General features: G+C 41.6%; 1 protein-coding gene across 3 annotated transcripts in view; it reads right to left on the bottom strand.

Annotated features, from left to right (window-relative positions):
- LOC112221952 (synaptotagmin-2) overlaps positions 1–26,396 on the bottom strand; it is a 70,927-nt gene that overhangs the window by 14,929 nt on the left and 29,602 nt on the right. For 2 of the 3 annotated variants that reach the window (XM_024384424.2, XM_024384426.2), the window contains exons 1-3: positions 12,189–12,376; positions 1,317–1,533; positions 753–913 (exon numbers count right to left, since the gene is read on the bottom strand). In XM_024384424.2, coding sequence (XP_024240192.1) covers positions 753–913; positions 1,317–1,506 — 351 coding nt within the window. In that variant the 5' untranslated portion in view covers positions 1,507–1,533; positions 12,189–12,376. Of the gene's footprint in view, positions 1–752; positions 914–1,316; positions 1,534–12,188; positions 12,377–26,396 lie in introns of those variants that run through there. The other variant, XM_024384425.2, reaches the window with a different exon arrangement.

Below are 26,396 nucleotides of genomic sequence, written 5' to 3'. Positions count from 1 at the left end.
TGAATGTTAAATTGACTCTAAATGTACTTCATAAAATGATCTATGGCACACTAGACATTTAGCCCCACATTACCACTATGGACTATTTAGAATTATAATTTTGCCGTGGCAGTTTGTGCTACATGTAATTGGTACGCTTTATATTCCATCCACAATAGTATAATTCCCCCATGCAAAAGTGCTCAGCTGTGTCATTTTTATCCAGGTCCCAATGCACAAGAGAAAGCAGGACTAAACATTTCTGACAAATACACAATATTTAACAACAAGAAATGAAGAAGGAAGGGCGAATGTTTTCTCGAGATGTTGACAGTTCAATGATGGGTTAAATTATCTACAAAATATTTAAATTGCTATAAATTGTAAATGTCTAGACATGGCTCAATTTTCACCATGCCATCCACTAAGTGATGTGGTTATTAACTAGGGGACAATAGTTCCTCTATGCTGCTATTGACAAATATTCTACTGAAAGAGCAACTTTTTGTTGAGTGTTTGTTGACATCTTATTTCTTATGCTTTATAACTATACATGTATTATTTCCAAGTCGGAATGATCCATTATCCAAAAAATCCTTTTTTGGGGATGCATTATTTGGTACATATTCCTCAGGTTAAGCATCCACAATCTTTAAAGCTTTGCAGCTTTCTTGTCATTATAGCTTTAAGGCAATGTAGGCCAAAGTTAGTTTGTGTGAAATGCAGGGTCCTCCTTCATGACAACACCCCCCACCCCCCAGGTTTGAACATACCTCTCCTTCTTTCATGTTCTTCATTCCCATTTCCCCCTTCCCTTTCTTGCCCTTCTTGTTCTTCTTCTTCTTGCAACAGCACTTCTTAACGATGCAGAAGCAGCAGGTGAGAATCAGGGTAGCAGCTACCACAGCGATGGCGATGATGGCCCATGACGGCACTGATATACACACCCAAACGCACACACACACAAACACAACAAACACAGACACACACAAACACATAACAAAAAAAGAGAACAGTTTGACATTTGACCAACCAATGATTTCTCCCTGCTGATTGATATGAGAGGCCAAAGTCATAGTATAGAGGCCCTTGCTTAGTTAACAATTACATTTGGTGCAAATTCGATTTTTAGAGAATGCCATTAGGAACAACACTCGATCGATACTGAATAATGGCATAATGGGCACGTCAATGGCTTCAGGGGAAGAACAGATCTAATTCCAAAGCCATTGTTTTTAGAGTATTATCAATAAAAGTCATGAAATCTCATCTGGACAGGTCTGAGTGTTAGTTGCTGTGCAACGTCCAGCCCAGCCTCTCACCAGACAGGCACTCACATGGGATCTTGTCGATCTCATTGAGGAACTTATTCTTGATGTCGTCGAAGTCGCCGTTCTTGACAGCCTCTGTGGAGTTGTCAGCTGCGGTGGAGGCCACGGGGCCAGGGGCCACAGTTAAGACAGCAGCCCCGGTGGGCTCAGGTCCGACCATGGCTTCAGGCTTTTTCTTGAACAGGTTCCACTTCATCCTAGACAGCTAGACCAAACACAGTCCCTATGAATAGAGAAAGAGGGCTGTTAACACCGAGTCATAAAAGCCACACACAGGTCCTTAACATTCTGGACAATCTTGGAGCAAGGCTGTTGCTATTCAGGTGCATCATTTGTAATACTACACCGGCTCCTTTTAGCAGCACATTGTATCTGTCTTTGCATTTTGCATCACGAATGCCTGAGCCAAATCAGTGTAGTAGTGTGAATAGTGTGAAGTTAAGTGCCAGAGCCAGCAAAAGACAGCTTTGATTCTCTGATGCTGGCTCTGTGCGTGGTCAAAACAGTTATTTAGTCACAAAGCTGTTATCGGGGCTAGGAGTCAAACTGCGACAAACAGCAGCGGAGTGTGAGCAGAATTGTGTCAAGTGATGAGTGATTGAGCTGTAATCAGATTCAGAGAGGGGCTGTGAAGGATGACAAACCTAATGAAAGGAGACTTCTCTATCTGATTCCATTAAAGCAATGGCGATATTGGCAAACAAAAAGGATTTCTAATTTCTCAAGCGCCAATCCTCCGCTCCACTGATGAAGATACTGTCTGTCTCAATCGCTGCAGGTGAACACTTGAATGAAGTTGACAACAGAAAGGATCATCTGTATATTATTCAGAGGGACTAGAACTAGTTAGGAATGTGGTAGGAATGTGGTATGACAGTAGAATAACGTATGTTTGCGACGTTATGCAAGTTGATGTTGCAGAAGACAAATGGCTTGTGGAAAGACTGCAACTACTAAATTGGCTAAGCGAAAGAAGACCATGAGAGGATAACAAATCATTTTTGAAGTGAATCATAAGCCGTAGTTGTATTAAAAACACATTTCCGCAACATTTCATTTTAAAAGAAAATGTTAGTGAGGAGGGAAATTCACCCATGCAATTACAGTAATAGTCAGTTAGGATTCTATTCAAACACTACAGTGTTTTTTTTTTTAAAGAATGCTTGGAGAAATAACTTGCATTGTGGGGAAGACCACATTACATTCAGATTTTCTCTCTGGGGAAGATTTTCAGTCTACAGACAGGAGCTATAGTGTACCATCATGCTGTCTGTGTCACACCCCATGTAAACAGTGTTTTCCCTGACATCTCGCCTAATAGTTTCTCCTCTTTCTCCACCATCTTGCGCATCCTAAATGCTCTGTCTCAAGACTCTTGAGGCAGAAACTGGTCTGGATTTCATTGCTCTTCCATTTAAACACATTCTATTTTGCTGAAATACAGTAGATAGGTCACAGAGTACCGTAAATAAGACATTTTAGTCATTTAGCAGACACTCCAGAGCAATTTACTCTGAGTGCATACATTTTCACACTTTCCATAAAGGTCCCCCATAGGAATCTAACCCACAACCCCGGGCATAGCAAGCGCCATGCTCTACCAACTGAGCAACACAGGATTATACATTTCAGTCTTGAATGTACTTACTACGACTGTGATATGTGATTCTCACCTAGCTATCTTAAGATTAATAACTGCAAGTCGCTCTGGATAAGAGCGTCTGCTATAAATGGCTAAAATGTAAATGTGAAATAACATCAAAGACTTTGAATGTTCAGCCAGCCTGTAAGCCAGGGGTGTTAGGGGAGGCGACCTGTCTGTACTTGCTCTGCCCAGAATTGATAGTAATTGCTGACATCCAGCCACTGGGGGAATCACAGTGTGGATCCTCCACCTGTGTAAGGCAAACCCACCCAATCAAATTCTTACAAATAGCACGCTGCGTCTGATTGGCTGTGGGGCATGTCCATTACAAAACATGCCAAAAGTTTGATGGGCTGTATCAGGGGGCAGACATTTGTTAAACATGAGGTATGTGTCACACATAGCCAACAACAGTCATCATAGTCCAACTCTTGGCTGTGAAGACTTAGTGTTGGGTGTTTGGGTTGTGTGAGCAACAACCCAGTGATAATCACCAGCCAGCCAGGCTCTAAGGCAGGTAGATTTATCCTTCTGTTTGACCCTCAGGGCAGACTAGGCTATGCAGAACTGAATTAACATTGGGAGAGATGGTGCGGTGAAGCGTTTTATGTCTTCTCCTGTCGAAAGGTGGCAAGCCGCGGGAGGGCTCAGAGGACCAGGGTTAGTCCAATGCTTCATGGCAGTCATTATCCCTGCTTTATGATCAGCTCTTACCACTTACTGCTGGTGAATTCATTATAGATGGTGTTTTCCCTTTGAAGGAGGCTTTAAATTCAATGAGAAATACCTCCTTTACAACACAAGCCAAATAAACAGCCAAACAAACATATCAATAAAGAACGTCTTTCTTCTGCCTTAATGCCCTAACTATATGTGTACAATAGTCTGGTCAATATCTTATCATGAATATGCTGTCTAAATACTACATGAAATGTTGTCTCCCATGAATCATTTTGTTTGACTATACAACTGGTCTGGACAGAGCTTTTCCAAACCTTGCCGTCACAATTCTAAAGGAACATTTAATCCATCTAGACGTGTCCTTAGAGGCAGCATATCAGACGAACAAAACATTGGCAAATACTTACTTCCACTGCTTTCAATGAAAAAATGTACTAACTAAACAACTAGCTACAGATCTGTGACAAGAAATAGCTTTATCTGTAGAGCTCCATCTCTCAGTGTGTTTCTCACGGTTAGTTAGTGACTCCTCTACTTCTCCTCATAACTTCAAACAAAATGGCTGTCCTCCACATCCCTGAGCAACATGGCTCCTGGTGTGATCTGGCCCTCATCACTAAGCACACTGCCTCAGAATTGGATGCCAATCAAGGGCTCTTAGCCTGTATTCTTCATCTGCGTATAAACAGACTGGAATAAAGAGCAGCTCTCAGAAACCGTTGTTGACTTCAAATAATCACACCACAAAAGGTAGGAAATTATACAGCTCATTTGTGGTTTGCAGTATTTTTGCGAAGTACCAGCTGAGATGTGGATGCTAGGGGAATTACTGTCGGTAAGCAGAGAGGAACGTGGCTTTTTCAAATCAACAATGTTTGGGTAGACTCAATGTTGGAGCGTTGTATAATCCTCAGTTCAATATTTACTCTGTTTCACTGACGAATGATGGCAAAGCTAGCTTAGGCAGAAAACTTCAATAAAGAGGCACTCTGTTCAATTGTCATTACCATGTACATTAGTAATGGGGGTGTATCTTGCTATGGTAGAGAGAAGGCATTACAGTAATTACAATCTAATTGCTGTACTACTTTGTTTTAGTATTTATTGGTCATTTTTCTTTTGGGGTTTTAAGCCCTTGAGTAATGAATAAAGCACATTCTAGTCACACCTCAGTATGGAAAGTTCTCTCTATATCTATCTATCAATCTATCTTTCTCTCACACACGCACACATACACGCATGCAAACACACCACATTGTGTTTCCCTTGTGTGTTCTGGTGTTCTCTTAGCTAACATATTACCCAGCTTAAACAAAAGTGAAATGTAATTATGGGCCAGACAGGTCAATGGCAAAGAAATCCAAACTGATCCCTTCAAAGGTACCCATGGGCAAGGCGCTTAGCTAATTATCCTACCACAGTCAAGAAAGGGCATAGAACAAACCAAAACATAGTGTATCATATAGCTACAGATATCCTACTTTGCCGTCTGTGGATGATGTGACATACTTAAGACATACACTTAAAAACATACATGTACAGTATGCTGATGAGGTGTAGGAGGAAGTGGATGTGATTAACATGCACTGGCAGTGTGACAACATCATCCATGCTGAAGGGAGTTTCCTGCCTGGGTTGCTAGTAGCTCCATCTATATGCATCAGAGCGTCTCTGTTTCTCAGAGGGCTGATTAGCACGCCGGTCAGTCCTGGCAGAAAATAATCTGAGGACAGAGAGCACTAAGCACTGAGCAGTAGTAGTGCAGCTGCTACATTACACAACAACAAGTTCCCTGACTATGATTAATTAACACACTCGTACAGCCAGACGGATGGACAAGTCCTCTGTTTTCCCCTGGTCCCTGACAACCTCGCCTCCATCCCACTCCATCCCACTCCTGCACAGCTGTTTGCTAGTGCCCTGCCTGTGTCCGGAAGTGAGTTAACATTTTGATTACACTCCCCTTTACTCTACTTGGAAGGAAAATACATCATTCTAAACCATGGCAAAGCTGGCTGATATTCCTCTGTATATTCAGCTCAAAATGGTCACTTCATGTAAAGGGAAAACTGGTCATACGAGCATGTGGGCTGTGGACGGGGGGCAATTTTGCTGGGATGCTGGGAGCAGCCGGGCGGTAAATTAAGTATTGGACGGTGGGCATTGTGAAAAGGCTGTTATATTCACAAGGACTGTTAGCTCAGCTAAGGTCAGCCGTTGTGATGGTTGGCTGTTAGGGTAGGTTTGACAGCATTGACGGGGGCTCTGTGAGATACAGGGTGATCTAATGTATGACCCCAATGGGAAGTATTAGCCCCCGCAGCACAGCAGGCCTCTGCCTGTCATCTGGGACTGTATGGGTGGTGCGTATGACCTGCAGATGATCCAGCCTGCATTCTATACATTCATTTGAATGACATCTTACTGCTACATGGAAATTGTACTGAGCAGTGAAGACAGTCAAGACAGCCTTTTTACTCAGATAGTCCTTTATAGGCCTTAGATTTGTGTATTTTCTAGAGAGGTGTACATATTTGTCCTTTCCATTTTAACACAGAGCAATTATATCCATCCAAATTGCACAGAGCAACTCTTGGCACAAATTAATTGCAATAAGTTGACAAAGAAATGAATAAAAAAAATAATTGCTCCAAGACATGACACGGCGACATCATAAACGAACATCAGCGTCTTGGTTACGCTAATGGAAATAGAATAAATATTGTCTGTAGTCACGTTGATTCACTCCTGGAGTCCTGACGATGCCCTCCCCTGAGTCTATTTGAGCTGATCATCCCAGTCCTATAAGAACAGAGGGACATAACTTAAATTAGCAGCCAGCCAGCCAGCCAGCCAGCCAGCCAGACAGACAGACAGACAGACAGATGTAAGGTTGAACAGAACACCTTTTTTGGATATAGCCTATTGTGGTTTTTCTTTATCCGACTGAGTACCCAAGCCTTCACTCTAAACATATTAAGCCCCTCCTCCTATAGAACAACTCTTATACTTACTAGGCTTATAGGCCTACCTCAGGTGATTCGTTTCGTGATTTTCTTTTTTTGCATTAGAATGCTAGCCAATAGGTCAACTTGAGTTTCCACGCATCTTAACTGACTCTGAGAGAAGTTGAGCGGAAAAGGCTTCTGGTGCCATTTCAATTAGATATTATGTGCAGATTTGTTTCCTAAACTCTTTACTTCCCTTGGCAAAGCAATTTACCCCTGCTGAAATGGACCGGGGGCTCCCAGAGCCTTAATGGCCTAGTTTGAGCACAAGTTTTAATAGGATTACTGTGAAACTACTAGAATGGCTGCTGCCTCTGCTTATGTATCATCTGATGGAGAAAGAGATGAAGAGGCTGATCTGGACTGACTGACTGGCTCTGAAACTAAGTTATTTCAAATATTTGGTTGTTGAGATTGCCACAAATGTCTCATGAGTGCAGTCATTACGGATATTTTCGGACTGAATATAACAGTATAATAAGTACAAGAGACAGTGGAAAACACTTTGGTACTTATCTGGGTTTCTTTCAAAGACAGCTGGCTGCTGAATATGTCACAAATCACTATGTTTAATTAATGTCCACTGTATTTGGTGGATGATGACTAAAGGTGGTATTTGAAGTGTTATCTGTCAGAGAGAGACACAGGCAATCCTCTCACATAGCTAGCTCAATGTTTGGAGCGTTTGCCCCATTTTCTTTGACAGTATTTTTTGCTGCAACCTCCTGCACATTATCTGCAGCAGCAATTTCTCTGTCTCCAATAATCAAAATGTTAGGGGAATGTGATCTAAATAAAGCTGTGTACTTTAGACAGAAGCTTTTCTACTAACACAGCCAACAACCATTATGTAGCAAACAACAGTCATTCTCACAGCAGGTTTATGGAGCTCTTAGCTCAGTCTATAACGAGGACAGAGTCAGATACGTTTGGAACTAGTCGCAAAGCATGTATGCACTGCTTCGGGGTGCTTTCAGAGAATGTCAAGAGACTATGGTCAAATCTTACAAAATGTCAAGAGACTATGGTCAAATCTTACAAAATGTCAAGAGACTGTGGTCAAATCTTACAAAATGTCAAGAGACTATGGTCAGATCTTATAAAATGGAGTGCCCACATTCAAAGGGCTAAAGACAATGTAGTGTCCTGCAGTTTGACTCTGACCTGGAGCCTTCTGGGCTTGTGCCACACTGAATGCCCCCAATAGTCTAGTAGTGTATTAGTCTGCAATTAGGGAACTGTAATTTATTTTAATTAAAGCTTGCAATTAAATGAATAGGCATTGAGCGGCAGTATCCAGCTGACTCATTGCAGCCCTAGCCCTGTCTCATCAAACCCAAAGGCATGCTTGTCTACTAGTGTTAACCCGTCTCAAAGACCACATCAGAGTACATTAGTTTAGGATCAGAAATACAGCATGCCATTGGGTTGTGATCTTTACTCTGAAAGATATAAAAATGAGGAATCTAATCTCTGGGCATTAGACAAATATTTGATAGCAAGAAGACATTCAGTAATGCACCAGGTCTGGAAAGGGTTCAGCTTATCAGGTTTCCACACCAATGCCTACAGTAGGTAAGAACATTCTTCCCCATCCCCAATTCTCCCATTCCTGTACAGACAGTAATCTCTCCAGCTTAATGCCATATAACCAGGGAGGGTGACATTTGCACATTCATACAGCCATTGATCACCACTACTTTGTCATCAGCTCTGCTTGAGCAGTCCCTTAGGAGAGGACATTTACAGGGACATGGAGTCACACACACACACACACACACAAACAAACACGCACGCATGAACACAAAGCCCAGCTGTGAAATGTATTGTGGACACCTGGCAGTCCGACTAAAGTTCAATCCACCTGCAATACAGTGCAATCCAAGTCTTTTCACGGTCGATAGCTTGTATAATTTCATTCCCTCGTGTTACTTCAACTTCAATTGTCACAAAACCACTTCCAAGTAAAAGAAAAGCCTTGTGGATGATCTGTTTGAACTGAACCAAAGAAAAGCTTTCTCTAACATTTAACATTGTGTCCTGACAGTCCCAAAGGAAGGATTTACAAACTGTCTGGCGTGGATAAAACAATGGTAGCTAACTCCTACCTGCAGCTGATTGTGACTCAGCTATTATCTGAGGGGTCGTTCAGAATACTCAGGGTCAGGGTTGCTGTTTGAATGCCGTATGAGGCCTGGGCTGGGATCATTTACAGTCCCATGTCTTCCTCTTCCCCTCCCCCAACCCCATTCCCCAGCCTGTCCCCAGATAGGCCGATTAATCATACTGCCACAGAGATAGTGAGCCAATCTGCATGTGAAGCTGTAGTGAAAACAGAGAAAGAGCCGGGCTTCTGCAGCAATGCAGATAGGACGACATCTATTGGGATCCCAACAGCCTCTTGTTTCAAAATGGAGGGCAAACACAATGGATGCTCCTGCAACGATAACCCAAGGTTTCTGTGTCAGTTACTGGATGACATTCCGAGTCACGTTTTATAAAGGAAATTGGATGAGACCATGTTTGAGAGACCTGGAATAATAACCATGTTGTCCAAACATAATGATAACACATTATTAATCAAGAGAATAATTGGAAATCTCTAACCCTCGTTGTCATTGGCAGAGAGATTCAGTCCCCTTCTACTCTGTAAATATACGACTTATTATCTAGCCCAAGTAACTTCCGGACAACAACAACCCAAAGCTATCTGCAGATCTAAAAGCGGCCTGCTGCTTATCTTTCACCTCTGCAGATTAAAGAGTGTTGAAAATGCCTTGTCAGCAGCATGGCGGTTGGCAGAAGGTTGGGATTGATGACAGGGCCTGGACCGTCCACTCTGCCTCTCTCTGACCCATCTGCCTGGCAGGCAGCACAACATCACGAGGCCAGACCGCCTCTATCACTCTCTCACCTTCACCTGGCTGGCATGAAAAGGTGGACAGCTGAGCATTCACAAATGTTGTTATTGTTGGGTTGACGTATCAGATGAAAGAGTCACAAATACTAATCATATGCATTCATTTGACCTCTGATAGCTGGTAGCTCTGCAATCTGCAAACAGAATTTGGACCTTGAGAGATTGTTAGTAGAGAACAAATAAAAAATGTATGCTCTGGGTTCAGCCTTTGAAAAACATCCTTTAGGCTCGTATCAACTAAAATATATAAAGTTCAAAGATTTTAGTTCCCATGATCTGCTTGCTGTTGCTAGTCGTTCGTATATTAGAGCCGTGGTGAAGGGAGAAATAGTATTATCCCTCGTTTCTCATAACAAAACAAGTCCATACCTAATGAACCGACTCTACATTTGCCTTTAAGACTGTGCTGGGTAAAGCACAGGAATCATGAAGAATGAGGAAGTATGCATTACAACTCAAGAATTACACACATTAACCCACATACAAAATAGGCAATCACTCACGAATGAATACAAAAAGCATGATCGATTCCACCCAGGAAATGATTAGGGAAGCGACAAGTATCTGAAAGCTGTCACTTGCAGTACTGGGCTGTTTCTTTACAAAACAGCTGCAGGAGCTCTTGAGATGAGAGCAAAATGGACACTCCGGTGGACACTGTATGTACACTGTGGGAAAAGAGGACAGGACACACAGAGTAGTTCAAATGAGGCTCTATTCTAAGTTTATTTTAGTGGGACACCAGCTGTCAATTCATGGTGGAGGCTGACAAAAACCAAAAGCTGGTGGACTTGAAAAGCCACCAAGGGATTCGTCAGGCTGAGATATAAACGTGTTGGAGGCTGAAGAACGTTATCTTCCAACAGTCCACAATCTAGGTCATTTTAAAGCAATTCTTTGCCGCAATCAAAAAGCGAATGGTGTTGTTTTACCGGTGCTATGGATTTCAGTCAATGATGGATTTCAGGCCATGAGGGTGCCTTTTTGTTTTCATATGAGATGTACTGCAAGTACAAGTTGAACGTAAAAACACACTAGATAAATCATTGTGTAGTTAGTAATTTTCAATTATTCTTAGGCACCCTTTGCATTGTGGTGTCATACTGTGATAGTCATGTGACCACTCCGACCCCTGAAATTGATTAGCTGAGTGTGAGTGGTACAACAGCAGAGACTGAGACTCTGTCTCCAGGGACAGGATCAATGTGGTTGGTTGGTTTGCATTTCAGGAAGTCACCTCAGGACACAGAGCCTGGTGGAGGGCAGAGACTGTAATCTACAGTACGTAAGACGCTTCACTTCCACTTCCGATGGAATGGCGGAAATACTTACACGCTTGATTCAAATGACCATGTAACAACAATGAACATTTGTGGCTCTCATCTCAATAACATATAAAACTACCAACAAATACATGTATCCTGATTCAAAGGCACTTTGTGATATTTTCATATGAAAAGCTGTATGAAATAATCCATATCCTTCGTTCTGATGCAGAACTCCATCAGTTTACTGTCCTGACTATGTATGGGCAGGCTGCTGCAGAGCCGAGCCAAACAATGCGAGTCAGCAGCACTGTCGAGGTGTGAAGTGACCAGCCCCAGATAGCCAGGGCTTTGTCCTTGGAACTGTCCCCTCACAGCTCTGCCTGCCGGCCTACGCTGGCTACACATCCCACATTACACATAGTAAAAAAAAAGAAGCATCCTACAGCACTTCATAAAACCCCCATGGCCCCTCTTCGGTCTCCTCTCTCCATACTGCTCAGCATATCTGTCAGCCTCTGTCTTATCTGCTCCTTCTCTGTCCTGTCTTAGCCTACACACAGAGTCTATTTGAGTGCATGGTACACCCTAGGCTCCTGTCCTAGCATAGAACAGGTACAGACAGTGCAATAGACTGGTGTTTGTTAGGCGGGGTGCCGTGTGTTTGTAGCTGCACCACGTTCTGGTTCCTGACAGTGCAGGACAGGGTGAAGTGTTAATAGACGCTGGTGGGATAAACAAAGCAGCTGTCAGCAGGGCTGCCTCCTGGAAATGTTCCAGGAAAATAGGTAGCTACTCCACTACACTACACACAGAACCACCCAGGCTAAATGAGCCATGGCCAATGAGAGTGACTTACTGTATATTCACAACCATAGTGTTCATTCAAAGTCCCTAAAGCAAAATATAACATATTTAAAAATATATATAAATATATATAAAATATCCCAAGCCAGACCTGCAATTGGTCACAGTACAAACTGAGATAAAACAAGGAGCTAAGAGGTTTGTAAATTACATAATTTCACCATCTTTTAGAATCTACAAATGTCACAAGATGTAAGATCGAGCTTGTCATAAAGGCGTATACAGTATGCACTAGAAAAGAACATGCAAAGCAAAGAATACACATCCCTTCACCAATATTCTCCAACTGTGTAATGCAAGCAGAGATCAGATCCATCGAGTCACATTGCAACCTCCAGCACCAACTGAGTTTGCCTACAGTACAGTTTCAGCACCGGACAGCGGCATTTAGTTTCACTTCACAAATATCACTCCTTTCCATTGCATAGTCTTCAATATTCCCCCATAAAGAATTAGAGCCAGGCAGGGAAGAAAGGTTAGAATACACCTTACCAGAGCAATCTCCTTGATCCTATTATCCACAATGGATGGGCCAACCCATTCACCAGAGAGGCACTTAAGGGTTAATGTAACAGTGCCTTAATAACGTCCCTCGATCGCTCGCCCATCAGCCCAAGAAACTGCAGTCTTCCTCTCACTGTTCCTCCTGCAGCAGTACTCACTCTCCTGTACACACACACACATGAACGTACACACACACACACATTCTCTCTCTCTCACAACCCCCACCCTTCCTTCTCTCAATCCCCTCCTCCTCTCCCTCATCTCTCTCTCTTCTCCCTCCTCTCTCCCTCCTCTCTGTGCCGATTTTTGCTTCCCCCACTGAGTGAATCCCCCCTCCTTTTCCCTCTCTCCTCTCCCACGCATCTTCCACCCCCTCCCTCCACTCCAGCGCTCTCTCTCTCTCTCTCTCTCTCTCACTCACTCAGCCTCCTGATTTGAGATGCTGCTCACCCTGTGCTGTATGCAGCACTCCTCTCTGCCGCCCTGCTCCAACACTGAAGGGCAACCCGAGAGAATCAATATGCAATACTGTCAAATCCACATCAAGAACCTAGCGGCATTTGAAACAAACCCCACCCAAGACCTCTGGGAATTCTACAGAGTCTAGCAGCTCGGGGAACGATACAGAGTTTAGCTGTCAGGAAAGGAAAAGGAGGAAAAAGACAACATGAGAACAGGATGGGGGTAAAAAAAGAGCCAATGGGGAGAGTAAGAGTCTGTAAAAATGGATGTAAGGTAGAGTGAGAGAACAGAGGAAGAATAGAGAAAGCTTTCTGTGGCACACACACTGCAGCCAGAAGAGGCAGTTTGACACTGAATGAGTGACTGCTGAGAGATTCTCTTTCAGATGCTCACTAGGCTCTTTGAAGCTGGGAGTATGGCATGTTTACGCTACAGCAACAGTACATGACTAATGTTGGTCCACTGTCACACGCACACACACGCACACACACGCACACACGCGCACACACACTCACTCACTCACTAAAGTCTTTGCAGCAGAAATGTTACTGTCATGGATGCATGGAACAATGTTAACTTAACTGTAGTTCATATTTTCTTTAAGGGCTCAAATCCAGCTGGCATCTCACAAGTAGCTATAAAGAGTTTGACAGAAGCTGTGAATCAGCAGTGGGTCTTGCTGACTGAACCTTTCCTTGCCACACCTTTTCCAAACTGCTGTGACAAACACACTCTAGCTTTATCATGGATTTCTTTCCTTATCTTACTGTTTCAGACCTTCATTTGGGTTGTCTTAGTACTGGCACAGTCCATGTATTTGTCCTCTTTTGCAGCATTTTTTAAAATAGTATATGATGGCGCCTCTGTACGGTAGGACCTTTGCTGAGCCAGACATTTCAGAGCCCTCTGGGCTTTTTATAGTGTGTCACGGAAAATTATCATCTTCCCATAAGGGAAGCTGCCTCCTAAGTGGCCACCGATGAGCACTCCAAAATGAAATCAATAAGGCCTCAATCAGTGGGAACGAAACAGAGAGGGATGGCCTTTCTCAATTTCACAACTCAGGCCTGGAGAAACAAGAGCAAGTGTAATTTGTTCTCTGCTCCTGCAAGACCTGACAATAGTCATTTCAATTCCATGCTTAATAGATGGTTACTAGGCCGGGCTTGGAAATGATCCAATAATTATGAGTCAATTCACTGAGTCTGTCACAGTGATTTGCCATGTACAGGGCTCTACACTGTGACCATTTTACTCACATATGCGCCTAAATATTTTGTTGTGCAATCTGGAATTTATATTTAGGAGCACCAGTACACCTAGAAAAATGTACAAATTCTAGCTTTAATTTCTCAAATATTTTTAATTTTGCTCCTACATTTCTTTGCGTGCACCTAGATGTTTCAAATTATGTGCACATGTGCTCCTGATGTACTGGAATGACTGAAATGGAACAGATTAGAAAATACTAGTGATGGGAGGGAAAACATTTTTTACAGTTACATATCGCAATACTTTAAATCCATGTATTTTTTGCTGGCGCTAGTCAGCTGTACGTGCCCCAAAACGCTTGTTCTCCATCTTACTTTTAAAGAGTGATCCAATATGACTGATCAAAACAAACATTTTCATGCTCTCTCATCTCTTTGCAACAGACATATATTGAGCAATATGTTTGGAACATCAAATTGCAATAAAACCGCAGTATTTAATCTTAAACATATACAGTGCCTTCAGAAAGTATTCACAGCCCACGACTTTTTCCACATTTTGTTGTGTTACATCCTGAATATAAAATGGATCAAATTCAGATTTTGTGTCACTGGCCCCATAATGTCAAAGTGGAATGATGTTTTTAGACATTTTTATAAAATTAATTACAAGTGAAAAGCTGAAATGTCTTGAGTCAATAAGTATTCAACCCCTTTGTTATGGCAATCCTAAATAGTACACATCTAGCTTAACAAGTCACATAATAAGTTGCATGGACTCACTGTGTTGTCGTATCTTTGGCTATCATTAATGTGATGACGATTGTTTTATCAAATCGATTAACTATGTTTAATTATATGATGATTAAATTACTCATGTAACAATTAACTCATCAGCAAACCTGGGGCACCACGCAAAAAGTTTATTTAACGAGTTAGAGTTTTCCGAATTAACTCCTAAAGATATAAATATCTCTTACATTTCAGTCATCAATCAGTCATTAATTAACTGTTTTTTACCGTCTATCAGTCTCATTCTGAACATTGCAAAATCCTTGGATATTTGCACGAACCCTAGCATCAATGATGAATCAGTGATATTCAAATTGGCTTAATTATTTATTTACTAACTAACTAAATAATCACACAGAATTACATAAACACAAACAGAATAGGTTACTCATTGATTACTATATACTGCAATGAAAAGTCCCTAGTGGACTAAACCGATATGATGGCTTGTTACACAAAATGAAAAGGGAGGGGCATGTAAGAAAGAGCAGGTGAAAAGACAAAGGCCTTCACTAACATACACACAGCTGATAACTATGCTCATGGAAATGCTAATACTTTGCACATGAACGGCCGCTCATTCGAAAATAATTGCAATGTATATATTTACGATTGTAATGCCTTTGTTGTCTCTCTGTTGAAATCGGTGGTCCGTCAGGGGATGAATTTGACAGAAAGTCTCTGGTTGTGTCTGTTTGAACAGATCATCCAGACGTACCAATGGTCGTTGGAAAGGGAAATGTTCTTTCGAATGGATCTTTTCAAAGTACCACCTGGTGGTTCTCGGGCTCATTTCATTAGAATATATACTTTAGAGGTATCTATAGTGGTGAGAGGAAATTGTTCTTCTCTTGTCTTCGGTCGAGTTTCCTAGACTATTTTACATATAAAGCTGTAGACTGTGAATGTGTAGTCTTGTATTTTCCTTCACCATTTCAACGTGTATAGCTGGCGCTGCACAAAGCTTGTCTGGTGGAGTCTAACCATTCGTGACGTCCGGTTCAACACCGTTCCCCTGCTTGGTCTAATGTACATTTTGTCAGAAGTGGATTTTATGCAGTCTGAGACGCCGACATAATGCCTGTGCTCACATGGGTGTGGCCACTGACTTGGTTAAGACTTCATATGAAAAACAATTCTCTCATTTAGAAGGCTAAAATCACATTACATCTTCTCACAAATAGTTTCATATTTAATCCTATCAGTTCCCCAACATTTGGATGTGAATCTCATCACTGGGAAATATACACATTCAGAGGTACAGTTATGTTATTATACTGTCCTTCATGGGATCCCAAAACAAAACTGATCTGACATAATTGTTCTTTAAGTGCCCACAGACCACTCCAACCGCTTGGACTATATTTATGACTGGTCATAAAATTGAGAGAGGGGGGGGAAGGAAAATTTGTCATCTATATTCCTCAACCAACAGGGCAAGTCATGACAGTGTGCAAAAATAGTGTTTAACATGATTTTTGAATTATATATTATCACATTACCCTTTCTCTCTTTTTTTAGGTAATTCTCTCTCTCTCTGCTGTATACCCATCTTCCAAACAAAACAAGTTGCCTTTCAGCTGTGGTTGGCCTACTTTGAATCTGGCATGATGAGAGGGAAGGTAACACTTTCACCTAGAGCAGGGGTTCAGAAACATTTTCATTTGGGGCCTACCATCTGGAATTTACATGTTTTATTTAACCTTTATTTAACTAGGCAAGTCAGTTAAGAACAATTTCTTATTTACAATGATGGCCAACACCAGTCAAACCCGGACGACGCTGGGCCAATTGTGAGCTGCCCTATGGGATTCCCAATCACGGCGGGATGCGATTCAGGATGGATTCGAACCAGGGACTGTAATGACACTTCTTACACTGAGATGCAGTGCCTTAGACCAATGCGCCACTCGGGAGCCCCCGGGAGGAATTGGGGAACTCTCTAAGGTATGTAAATGACTAACATGACAAAAGGAGCTGATGATGCACTACCTAATTTCAAAATTGCACCTTGTGCATTCTACTATTACAACTTTCAAGAGTAAGTTTAAAGCCCGACTGAGATTTTTAAATGACATAAAGCACTGTTATTTCCAAAATGCCACTGTTACATTATTCCTGTGCATACTAGTGCTAATTCACATTGTGGGGTGCTGAATGGACAGAATCCTTGTGCAGTGGAGAGAGACAGAGACCGAGACCGAGAGAGAACACGATCTGATTGATTGGTGATGGCACATGCCTGGCTCGAGCCATAGCAATAGAAAATCAATAACATTACAGATATGATACATTACCTAATACATATTCAATGCACATACAGGGTTTTGGTAACACTTCCTTTTAAGGGGTCCTTATTACAGTCTAATTACATATATAATTATAACAAGTATTGTAATAATTGCAATAATTCATAGTTAACCTGTAATAACTACATGCAACTGGTAGTAATTGCAGTATGTAATTACAGAGGTGTAACGTGCACGTGCACAAACCACGTGACACAACTCTGCAATAAAGGTCTCTGGAGTCTAATTACATTAATGCAGATATATCATGTACTCTGTGGTGTACTAGTCAGTTTATCCTCCCACTTGGATGGAACATCGGGAAGCCATTAAATGAGGGGCAGGTTGTCAGGATGGGTAATGTACTATATAAGTAAACATTAATTACAAGTAAGTACCCCTCAAGATACTCTGTGCATCTGGGGTAACATGAACACTCCTATATAAATACCTGCTATGTTTCTGGGGTAACATGAACACTCCTATATAAATACCTGCTATGCTAACGAGATAAAATAATATATACTATAAATACCTACTATGATGAGGTAACTTTAGCCACTACCATATAAAAACCTGCTCTGTTGAAGTGACATAATAACATTACTGCTATGCCCGTGAGATAGGAACTGATGTGAATTATATTGTGCCTACCACAGTGTCCCTCTCCCAGATTGCAAAGAACCTTGCCGTGACCCTGGACAACACCTTGTCGTTCTCTGCAAACATCAAAGCAGTGACTCGCTCCTGCAGGTTCATGCTCTGCAACATCTGTAGAGTACTACCCTAACTCACAAAGGAAGCGGTGCAGGTCCTAATGCAGGCACTTGTCATCTCCCGTCTGGACTACCGCAACTCACTGTTGCCTGGGATTCTCGCTTGTGTCATCACACCCCTGCGATTTATCCAGAACGCTGCAGCCTGCCTGGTGTTCAACCTTCCCAAGTTCTCCCATGTCTCCCCGCTCCTCCACACCCTCCACTGGCGTCCAGTCGAAGTTCGCATCCACTACAAGGCCATGGTACTTGCCTAACGAGCAGCAAGAAGAACTGCCCCTCCCTACGTTCAGGCTCTGCTCAAACCCTACACCCCAACCGAGTACTCCGTTCTGCCACCTCTGGTCTCTTGGCCCTCCTTCTTCTGAAAACATCTGAAACACTTCCTCTTCAAAGAGTATCTTAAATAATCCCACAACACCCCCTCCATGCACCCCTTCCTCATATCAGATTTAGATATGATAATCTTTCACAAAGTAGTTTGGATGTAGTGAACTACATTTTCAAAGTAACTTTAGTTAATAAACTATATTTTTCTTAAGGGTAGCTTAAGTGTAGATTAACTTCTTACAGTGTGAAGTAATTGGTAGCGTAGTTAACTATATTTTCAGAATAGCCTTCCCAACACATATCACAGGGGAAAGACAGTGCATTCGGAAAGTATTCAGATCCCTATTCAGACAAAACTTTTAAAATTTTGTTGGACCTCAGACCGAGGCGAAGGTTCACCTTCAAACAGGACAACGACCCCAGCACACAGCCAAGACAACGCAGGAGTGGCTTAAGGACAAGTCTCTGTATGTCCTTGAGTGGCCCAGCCAGAGCCCGGACTTGAACCCAAATCGAACATCTCTGGGGAGACCAACCTGACAGAGCTTGAGAGGATCTGCAGAGAAGAATGGGAGAAACTTCCCAAATACAGGTGTGCCAAGCTTGTAACGTCACACCCAAGAAGACTTCACTGCCAAAGGTGCTGCAACAAAGTACTGAGTAAAGGGTCTGAATACTATGGGTACAGGTACAATTTACCACATGTGAAACCTATACTAGTTGGTTGCTGCTATAGGCCACCTAGTGCTGATGTGAAATATCTTGATGTAATTTGTGAAATGTTGAATGAAAATAGGGAAATATATTTTTGGGGAGATATGAATATTGATTTTTTTAAAATAAACTGTCCAAAGACAAAAAGTTATTTCTGTTGCCAATGTATGTAAGCTAACCCAAGTTATGACATTACCAACCAGAACGTTCACTAATAGGTCTGGTATTACATCATCAACTTGTATCGATCACATTTTCAATAACATGGCTGAACATTGTTCTAAAGCTGTATCAGTGGCACTAGGTTACAGTGATCATAACTTGGTTGCACTCACTAGGAAAACTAAAATACCAAAGGCTGGCCCTAAAATAATCTACCGCAGGTCCTACAGAGAGTTCAATCAGGACTCATTTGTGGATGAGATTAAGAATGCGCAACAGTTAGAAGTGTGTAGTAAGGATGATCCTGAAATGTCACTAAGTTTGTTTATGAAATTATTTATGAGTATAGCTGATAAGCACGCCCCTTTAACAAAATGCACTGTGAGGTCAAATGGTGCCCCATGGACTGATGATGAACTGAGAAATTGAATGATTCAACATTATGATGCCAAAAAAGTAGCAGATAAATCGGGTACTTTGTTTGATAAGCAAAGCTATTGTAAATTAAGAAATCTTGTGACCAAGCTAAACAAAGGAAAGAGAAGGGATTCTATCAGCACAACATTGATGAAGTAAAGGGTAATGGGAAAAAGCTATGGAGAACGTTGAACACTATTATGGGTAGGAATTCAAACATGTCTGCCTCTTTTGTTGAATCAGAGGGTATATTAATTACAAAACCACATGACATCGCAAACTACTTTAATTAATATTTTACAGGCAAAGTGGACAAGTTGAGGAATGCTATGATTTGAACTGATGGCTCCATGTCATATACCCTTATAAAATATTGTATCATGAAGGAGAGGCAATGCAGGTTCTGTCACGCCCTGAGCATAGAGTGCCTTTTTATTCTCTATTTTGGTTAGGTCGGGGTGTGACTAGGGTGGGTGATCTAATGCATTTATTTCTATGTTGGCCTGGTATGGTTCCCAATCAGAGGCAGCTGTTTATCGTTGCCTCTGATTGGGGATCATATTTAGGCAGCCATTTTTCCACTGTGTTTTGTGGGATCTTGTTTCTGTGTAGTTGCCTGTGAGCACTGCATTTGCTGCACGTTTCGTTTGCTGTTTATTGTTTTTGTACGTTTCACAAATAAGGATGTGGAACCCAGATCAAGCTGCACGTTGGTCCCATATATTTCCAACGACGACCGTGACAGGTTCAAATTTCATCAAGTAGAAAGGGAAGACGTAGCAAGAATGCTGTTGTCTCTTTCGGATAACAAGTCGCCTGGAACAGATAATCTAGATGCCAAATTGCTTAGAGTTACAGCTAACCAAATACTGTATCTACACCAATCGCTCATATTTTTAATAAGTGCTTGATGTATGGGGTGTGCCCAGAAATCTGGAAAGAGTCAAAGGTTATTCCACTACCTAAGGATAAAAAATCTGGATACAAAAAGGATAACAAAATCTGCATTCACTGGTCATAATAGTCATCCTATAAGCTTGCTGCCTATGTTATGGTTTTAAGGATGCAGCTCTATCCTGGATGGAAAGCTATCTATCCAGGAGAAGGCAAAAAGTGTTCTTTAATGGTAGCTTTTCAAATAGTAAAGATATACATTGTGGTGGTCCTCAAGGAAGCCTCCTAGGCCCACTGCTCTACTCTATCTTTACTAATAATTTACCTTCAGTAATGAACAAAGCAATAGTGGTCATGTATGCTGATGACTCAACAATGTATAGTGCAGCATCAGAATCTGAGCTAACAGATGTACTGAGCAGTGAACTAAGAATGGGTGGGTTGATATGAAATTGGTGATGAATTGGTGATGAACATTTCTAAAAGTAAATGTATTGTATTTGGTTCAAGATATATGCCTGCTGATGACCCCCAATTTAATTTGTCGAGGAATAGAATACATGTAGAGCAAGTGAAAAAAAACAACTACTGGTTGTCATAGATAATACTGTTGTTAAGATGGGTAAGGGAATTTTCTTGCTGTTCAGAGTATGTAACCCACTGTTAGAGTACCCTCTGGTTATATGGTCATCTGCAGCAAAGAAAGATATGAAAAAGCTCCAAATGGCTCAAAACAGGGCTGCCAGAATATCACTTCATTGCTTTAACCGAATGAATATTATTAAAATGCATCGGAATCTTTCATTGCTTCACGTTAAAAACAAATTACTATCTAGTCTTCTGATTTTCTTTAGGAATGTTATATATATATTTTTTTAAACACTATTTTTCAGTCCAATTAGTACATACTAGCAACACGCATACCCACCAAACCAGACAGGCAAATTCAGGGCAGCTAAAACAACTCAAGCCAAGGACAAATCGCCTTAAATCTACAGTCTTATATAGACCTATAGCTGAATGGAACTTTTTACCAATCCATATTTTTCAGGTAAAATGTAAATCCACCTTCAATAAAAAAAATAAAAGAGCATCTAATGTGATAGACCATATGACTGGACAGCAAATGGAAAGCATCAACTGAATGTTAAATGTGTTTCCTGTCAGGTATTATAATTATCTGTATTGTCTATTTGTTGAACGTTTGTGATGTTCTATTTGTTGAACGTTTGTGATGTCTTGATTGTGGTTGTTTGTAATGTCTGGTTAATTGGTGTTGGACCCCAGGAAGATTAGCTAGCGTTATGACGTTAGCTAATGGGGATCCTAATAAAAAATCATTTAAAAAATAACATTTCATTTTTGTATTTCAATTTTTTTTTCTAAAAACCTGTTTTTGCTTTGTCATTATGGGGTATTGTATGTAGATTGATTTTAGAGTAAGACTGTAACGTAACAAATGTGGAAAAAGTCAAGTGGTCTGAATACTTTCCGAATGCAATGTATATGGTTGCTCCTAAAGGGGAACATCATCATTTGCATTGACACAGTGTAGGAAACTGTTTAACTGATTAATACTCTATGTCAAGACCAATTGATCAGTCATTCTCTAGTAAAGATAAGTCATTCATTAATCAATTACATCGACTGGTTCAGTCAGTTCAGTGGTTTGCCCCGACTTGATCAGAATGCTATGTCAGGTGACATTGGCAGTTGGCACACTGTGGCCAGTCAAAGACTGGTCAATGCCCACAGTGTAGCCTACAGCAGAGACTGAAGACTAGAGACTAGTGGAGGCTTCCTGAAATTAACAGAGATGATGATCTTTCTGAGGGAGGTTTGAGTAGAGGGGAAGGCAGCATGTAACGATGTTTGTGCAGTGAACTGTCTCTGGTTAAAGAGGCCAGGACCAATTACAGCGATAGAAGTGACGGCTACATCTTGAGGAAGGACTGCACTCAATAAATAGTTTCTGTCTCTTGCTCCTTCTATATCCCCCCTCTCTTTTACTCTCTCGTCTCTCTCCCACTAAGAAACCCTTCTGGTGAGTTCAGTCCACCAGATATGCCCTTATTAAAGATTTACAGCTTTGCAAATACACTTTTTATGCCAATATTCTGCCCTCTTAGCCAGATACTCACAGCCAAATCTTGATAGGTAGCCACACGATCACAATGAGAGTGTTGTCTTATTCAAGCAGATCTAGAAATGAAACATGAAAATAATGACACAGTTAAATTATAGCAGAGGTCAACAACAAGCGTCTGGCGGACCAAAACCTGACTGCAAGTATTTTTTTGGGGCCCTCAAAGTTTTTAGTAGACAAAATTATAATAATTGATAGTAAAATCACCAGAAATCCAGCAAAAATGTTGTTTAATTTTGGAAATCTGTTCCCAAGTATTCCCACAAACAAAATAAAATAATATATGTGATCATGTCTCAATGTAATCAAAATATGAAAATATTTACAAATTCCAATACAAATCCCCCCCCACCCCCCAACCATCTGCTCCAACAAAAATCGTCCCGTGGCTGAATCTAGTTGCCTACCCCTGTATTAAAGTATGGATGGACTAACAATCAGAGTGAAATCTCATTGAAGCATCAAATGTCTGTTTCAGCCCTGGACAGCTCCATTCTGGTACTGGGTAAAATATGAAACACTCTGAAGTATCTGGGTGTGTGACAGGCTAAGTGGCAGGACATTCAGTGTGTCTATCTGCTCAGTATGGTCCATATCTGAATCAGATGATTACAATCCCCCTCACCACATTCTACTGTCACAATATGATGGAGATTCCCCCAAAACTGCCCAACTGTTTATCACAAAGCAATTACCATAGCAATTAATAAAATGGTGTTACTTTAGTAATGGCAGTATAACTACACAGTAGCAACTGTGCAACTGAGTAGCAACTCACAGTAGCAACTGAGTGCAAAGGGTTACCTAAAAATATGTGTATTTCACATATTGCTTCCCCATATTTGGACTGCATACCCTCTGAACTGTTAAGCAACCTAAATCAACTTGTATGCTCGGTAAGAGGTTATGACAGTTGTCTCAGTCCCACACAGGGCATGCTGATGTATGCTTGGAGGCCACTCTGGTACAAAGAGGCAGAATAATGAGTGCTTGCTGTTGCTGGAAGCTTCTCCTTCCTCTTATTACAGCTCTGCATTTATTGAATTAATGTAATGCAGAATTATTTCCTGGTTTGTGATTGGCAGGTTAGGACCAAGATAGCCCTGTTATGGCTATTCCTCCCACCTCCACACCCCCACAGATCCTTTGCCACAGACTCAGCAACAACAGCCCAATACAACCCAGCCTGGCCCAGAACAGAAGCCTACACACCAAATGGAGGGCACAGGGTCATTTTCATTAGGCACCACACAGAAGAAAGCTGACTGAAACAGAGAGGGTCTACCTGGACTTTTCTAACAATAAACACCCATTTTCTAATAAGAAACACTCAAATGTTATTCATGTTACTATGCCCTTCACGATCCCAACTTGGTGAGAGACACTTTTCTGTCCACTGTATAATTAACTACATTAGTCGTGCATAAATATTTTAGTGGGCTGATGACGTACTCGCACTAATAAATGCACTGAAGCAAGTATGTACGGAAGCAAGCATGCACAGTCACACTCATATGCACACACATTATTTCAACTGCATGTACTGAACGTATGCTCAACGTCTCTGTGTGGTTTCTGGAGCTACAGTAAGTGATTGTTCCATGAATCCACTAATCTAGTTGAGACAACAGGCAAGTGGGGGAGATTCCCAACAAAGCCTCTCCAGCTCTCAGGTTTTTGGACAGAGCTCTGACATTTAATAATGGGTTCTCCTACAACCCTTCCAGAGCCAGAAGGGGACAGATATTTGGCATTGAGTGTAAACCTGAATGGGCATGTTCTCTGGGCCTGGGTTTAATTATAAACCCAAAAACCCAGAGCTATTCACACAGACACATATTTCTTATGACTTGTGGGAACTGTCGATGCAAGATTCCAGGAACACTTGGAATGATTGATTAGTTCCTAAGAAGCACAAGCTGACCCACTTTGTTATTAATGTAAGTGGGTTCCATACATTGAAAAGGGAAAAGTGTCAGAATCATGTCAAATCCGTCAGGATGCAGTGAAAGATACATCTATTGTACACAGGATATGTGTGGCATAACATTGGCCCTTTGTGTACATTTTCAGCCATCAGAAGATCCATCAGAAGATCTGTCTGAATGAATAGTCAATCAGCCACATCAGCATTTGAAAGACCTTGGAGAGTCTTTCATTCAAGGTCTATTTTCCTCCACTCTTTCGCTTAACAATTCATTTCATGATTCGTAGGATTTAATTGCCCTAGGTGCATCATAAAGCCATCCAAAGGGACACCTTATTCAGTCTAATTCTGTGCAATCTTGAGAAAATAATTATGTTAAATATTTGCTTAGTCATCACTCCATTGTCTCTCTTCCTGTATGTGTAGTTATTATGGATCCCCATTAGCTGATGCCAAAGCAGCAGCTACTCTTCCTGGGCTCCAGCAAAATTAGGGGAGTTTATACAATATTAAAAACATTACAATACATTCACAGATTTCACAACACACTGTGTGCCCTCAGGCCCCTACTCCACCACCAACACATACCTACAGTACTAAATCCATATGTATGTATAGTGCATATTTTATTGTGTGTTGTGTGTTGTGTGTGTGTGTGTCCATATTTGTGTTGCTTCACAGTCCCCGCTGCTCCATAAGGTGTTTTTTTTTCTGTTTTTTAAATCAAATTTTACTGCTTGCGTCAGTTACTTGATGTGGAATAGAGTTCCATGTAGTCATGGCTCTATGTAGTACTGTGTGCCTCCCATAGTGTGCTCTGGGCTTGGGAACTGTGAAGAGACTTCTTGTGGCATGTCTTGTGGGGTATGCATGGGTGTCCGAGCTGTGTGCCAGTAGTTTAGACAGGCATCTCGGTGTATTCATCATGTCAATACCTTTCATAAATAACAGTAGTGATGAAGTCAATCTCTCCTCCACTTTCAGCCAGGAGAGATTGACATTCATATTATTAATATTAGCTCTCTGTGTACATCCAAAGGCCAGCCGTGCTGCCCTGTTCTGAGCCAATTGCAATTTCCTAAGGCCTTTTTTGTGGCACCCGACCACACGACTGAACAGTAGTGAAGGTGCGACAAATCTAGGGCCTGTAGGACCTGCCTTGTTGATAGTGTTGTTAAGGTAGAAACTAGGGCCTGTAGGACCTGCCTTGTTGATAGTGTTGTTAAGGTAGAAACTAGGGCCTGTAGGACCTGCCTTGTTGATAGTGTTGTTAAGGTAGAAACTAGGGCCTGTAGGACCTGCCTTGTTGATAGTGTTGTTAAGGTAGAAACTAGGGCCTGTAGGACCTGCCTTGTTGATAGTGTTGTTAAGAAGGCAGAGCATCGCTTTATTATCTCCCCATCTTAGCTACTACTGCATCAATATGTTTTGACCATGACAGTTTACAATCTAGGGTTACTCCAAGCAATTTAGTCATCTCAACACATTATTTATTAGTTGAGGTTTAGTGAGTGTTTGTTCCAAATACAATGCTTTTAGTTTTAGAATTATTTAGGGCTAACTTATTCCTTGCCACCCACTCTGAAACTAACTGCAGCTCTTTGTTGAGTGTTGCAGTCATTTCAGTCGCTGTGGTAGCTGATGTGTATAGTGTTGAGTCACCCGCATACATGGACACTGTCACTGCAGCGAGAGTATCAAGTATCAAGAACAAGAAAGTCAGTAAGTCACATACAAAAACCTTTCAGAATATGATGTCACAAATCTATGAGTGAAGCAACTAGCCCCAGTCTGCAGTGTGCTGCTGCTGACAGAGAGAGTTTATGGGTCGTAGACGACTGCTCAGGACTCCAGGTTCCAGTACAGTGAGTTATGACTGAGCCACACAGTCCTCCTTCTACACCAGGCCCATGGTGGTGCCGCAGCTGCCTGTGAAACTGTCTGAGCTCTGAGGTGTTTATGGCTAGCTGCAGGTGCTGAGTGACAGAGAGGTGAAGAACATTTCCTACCATTAGCTCACTGCTCAGGCCAGACCATACTCAGACCTCTAGCTAAAAGGCAACAATCATTATTTCAC

The sequence above is a fragment of the Oncorhynchus tshawytscha genome, linkage group LG22 (assembly GCF_018296145.1).
Source record: "Oncorhynchus tshawytscha isolate Ot180627B linkage group LG22, Otsh_v2.0, whole genome shotgun sequence".
Lineage (NCBI taxonomy): Eukaryota > Metazoa > Chordata > Actinopteri > Salmoniformes > Salmonidae > Oncorhynchus > Oncorhynchus tshawytscha.
This window is presented reverse-complemented; position numbering and strand designations above follow the sequence as displayed.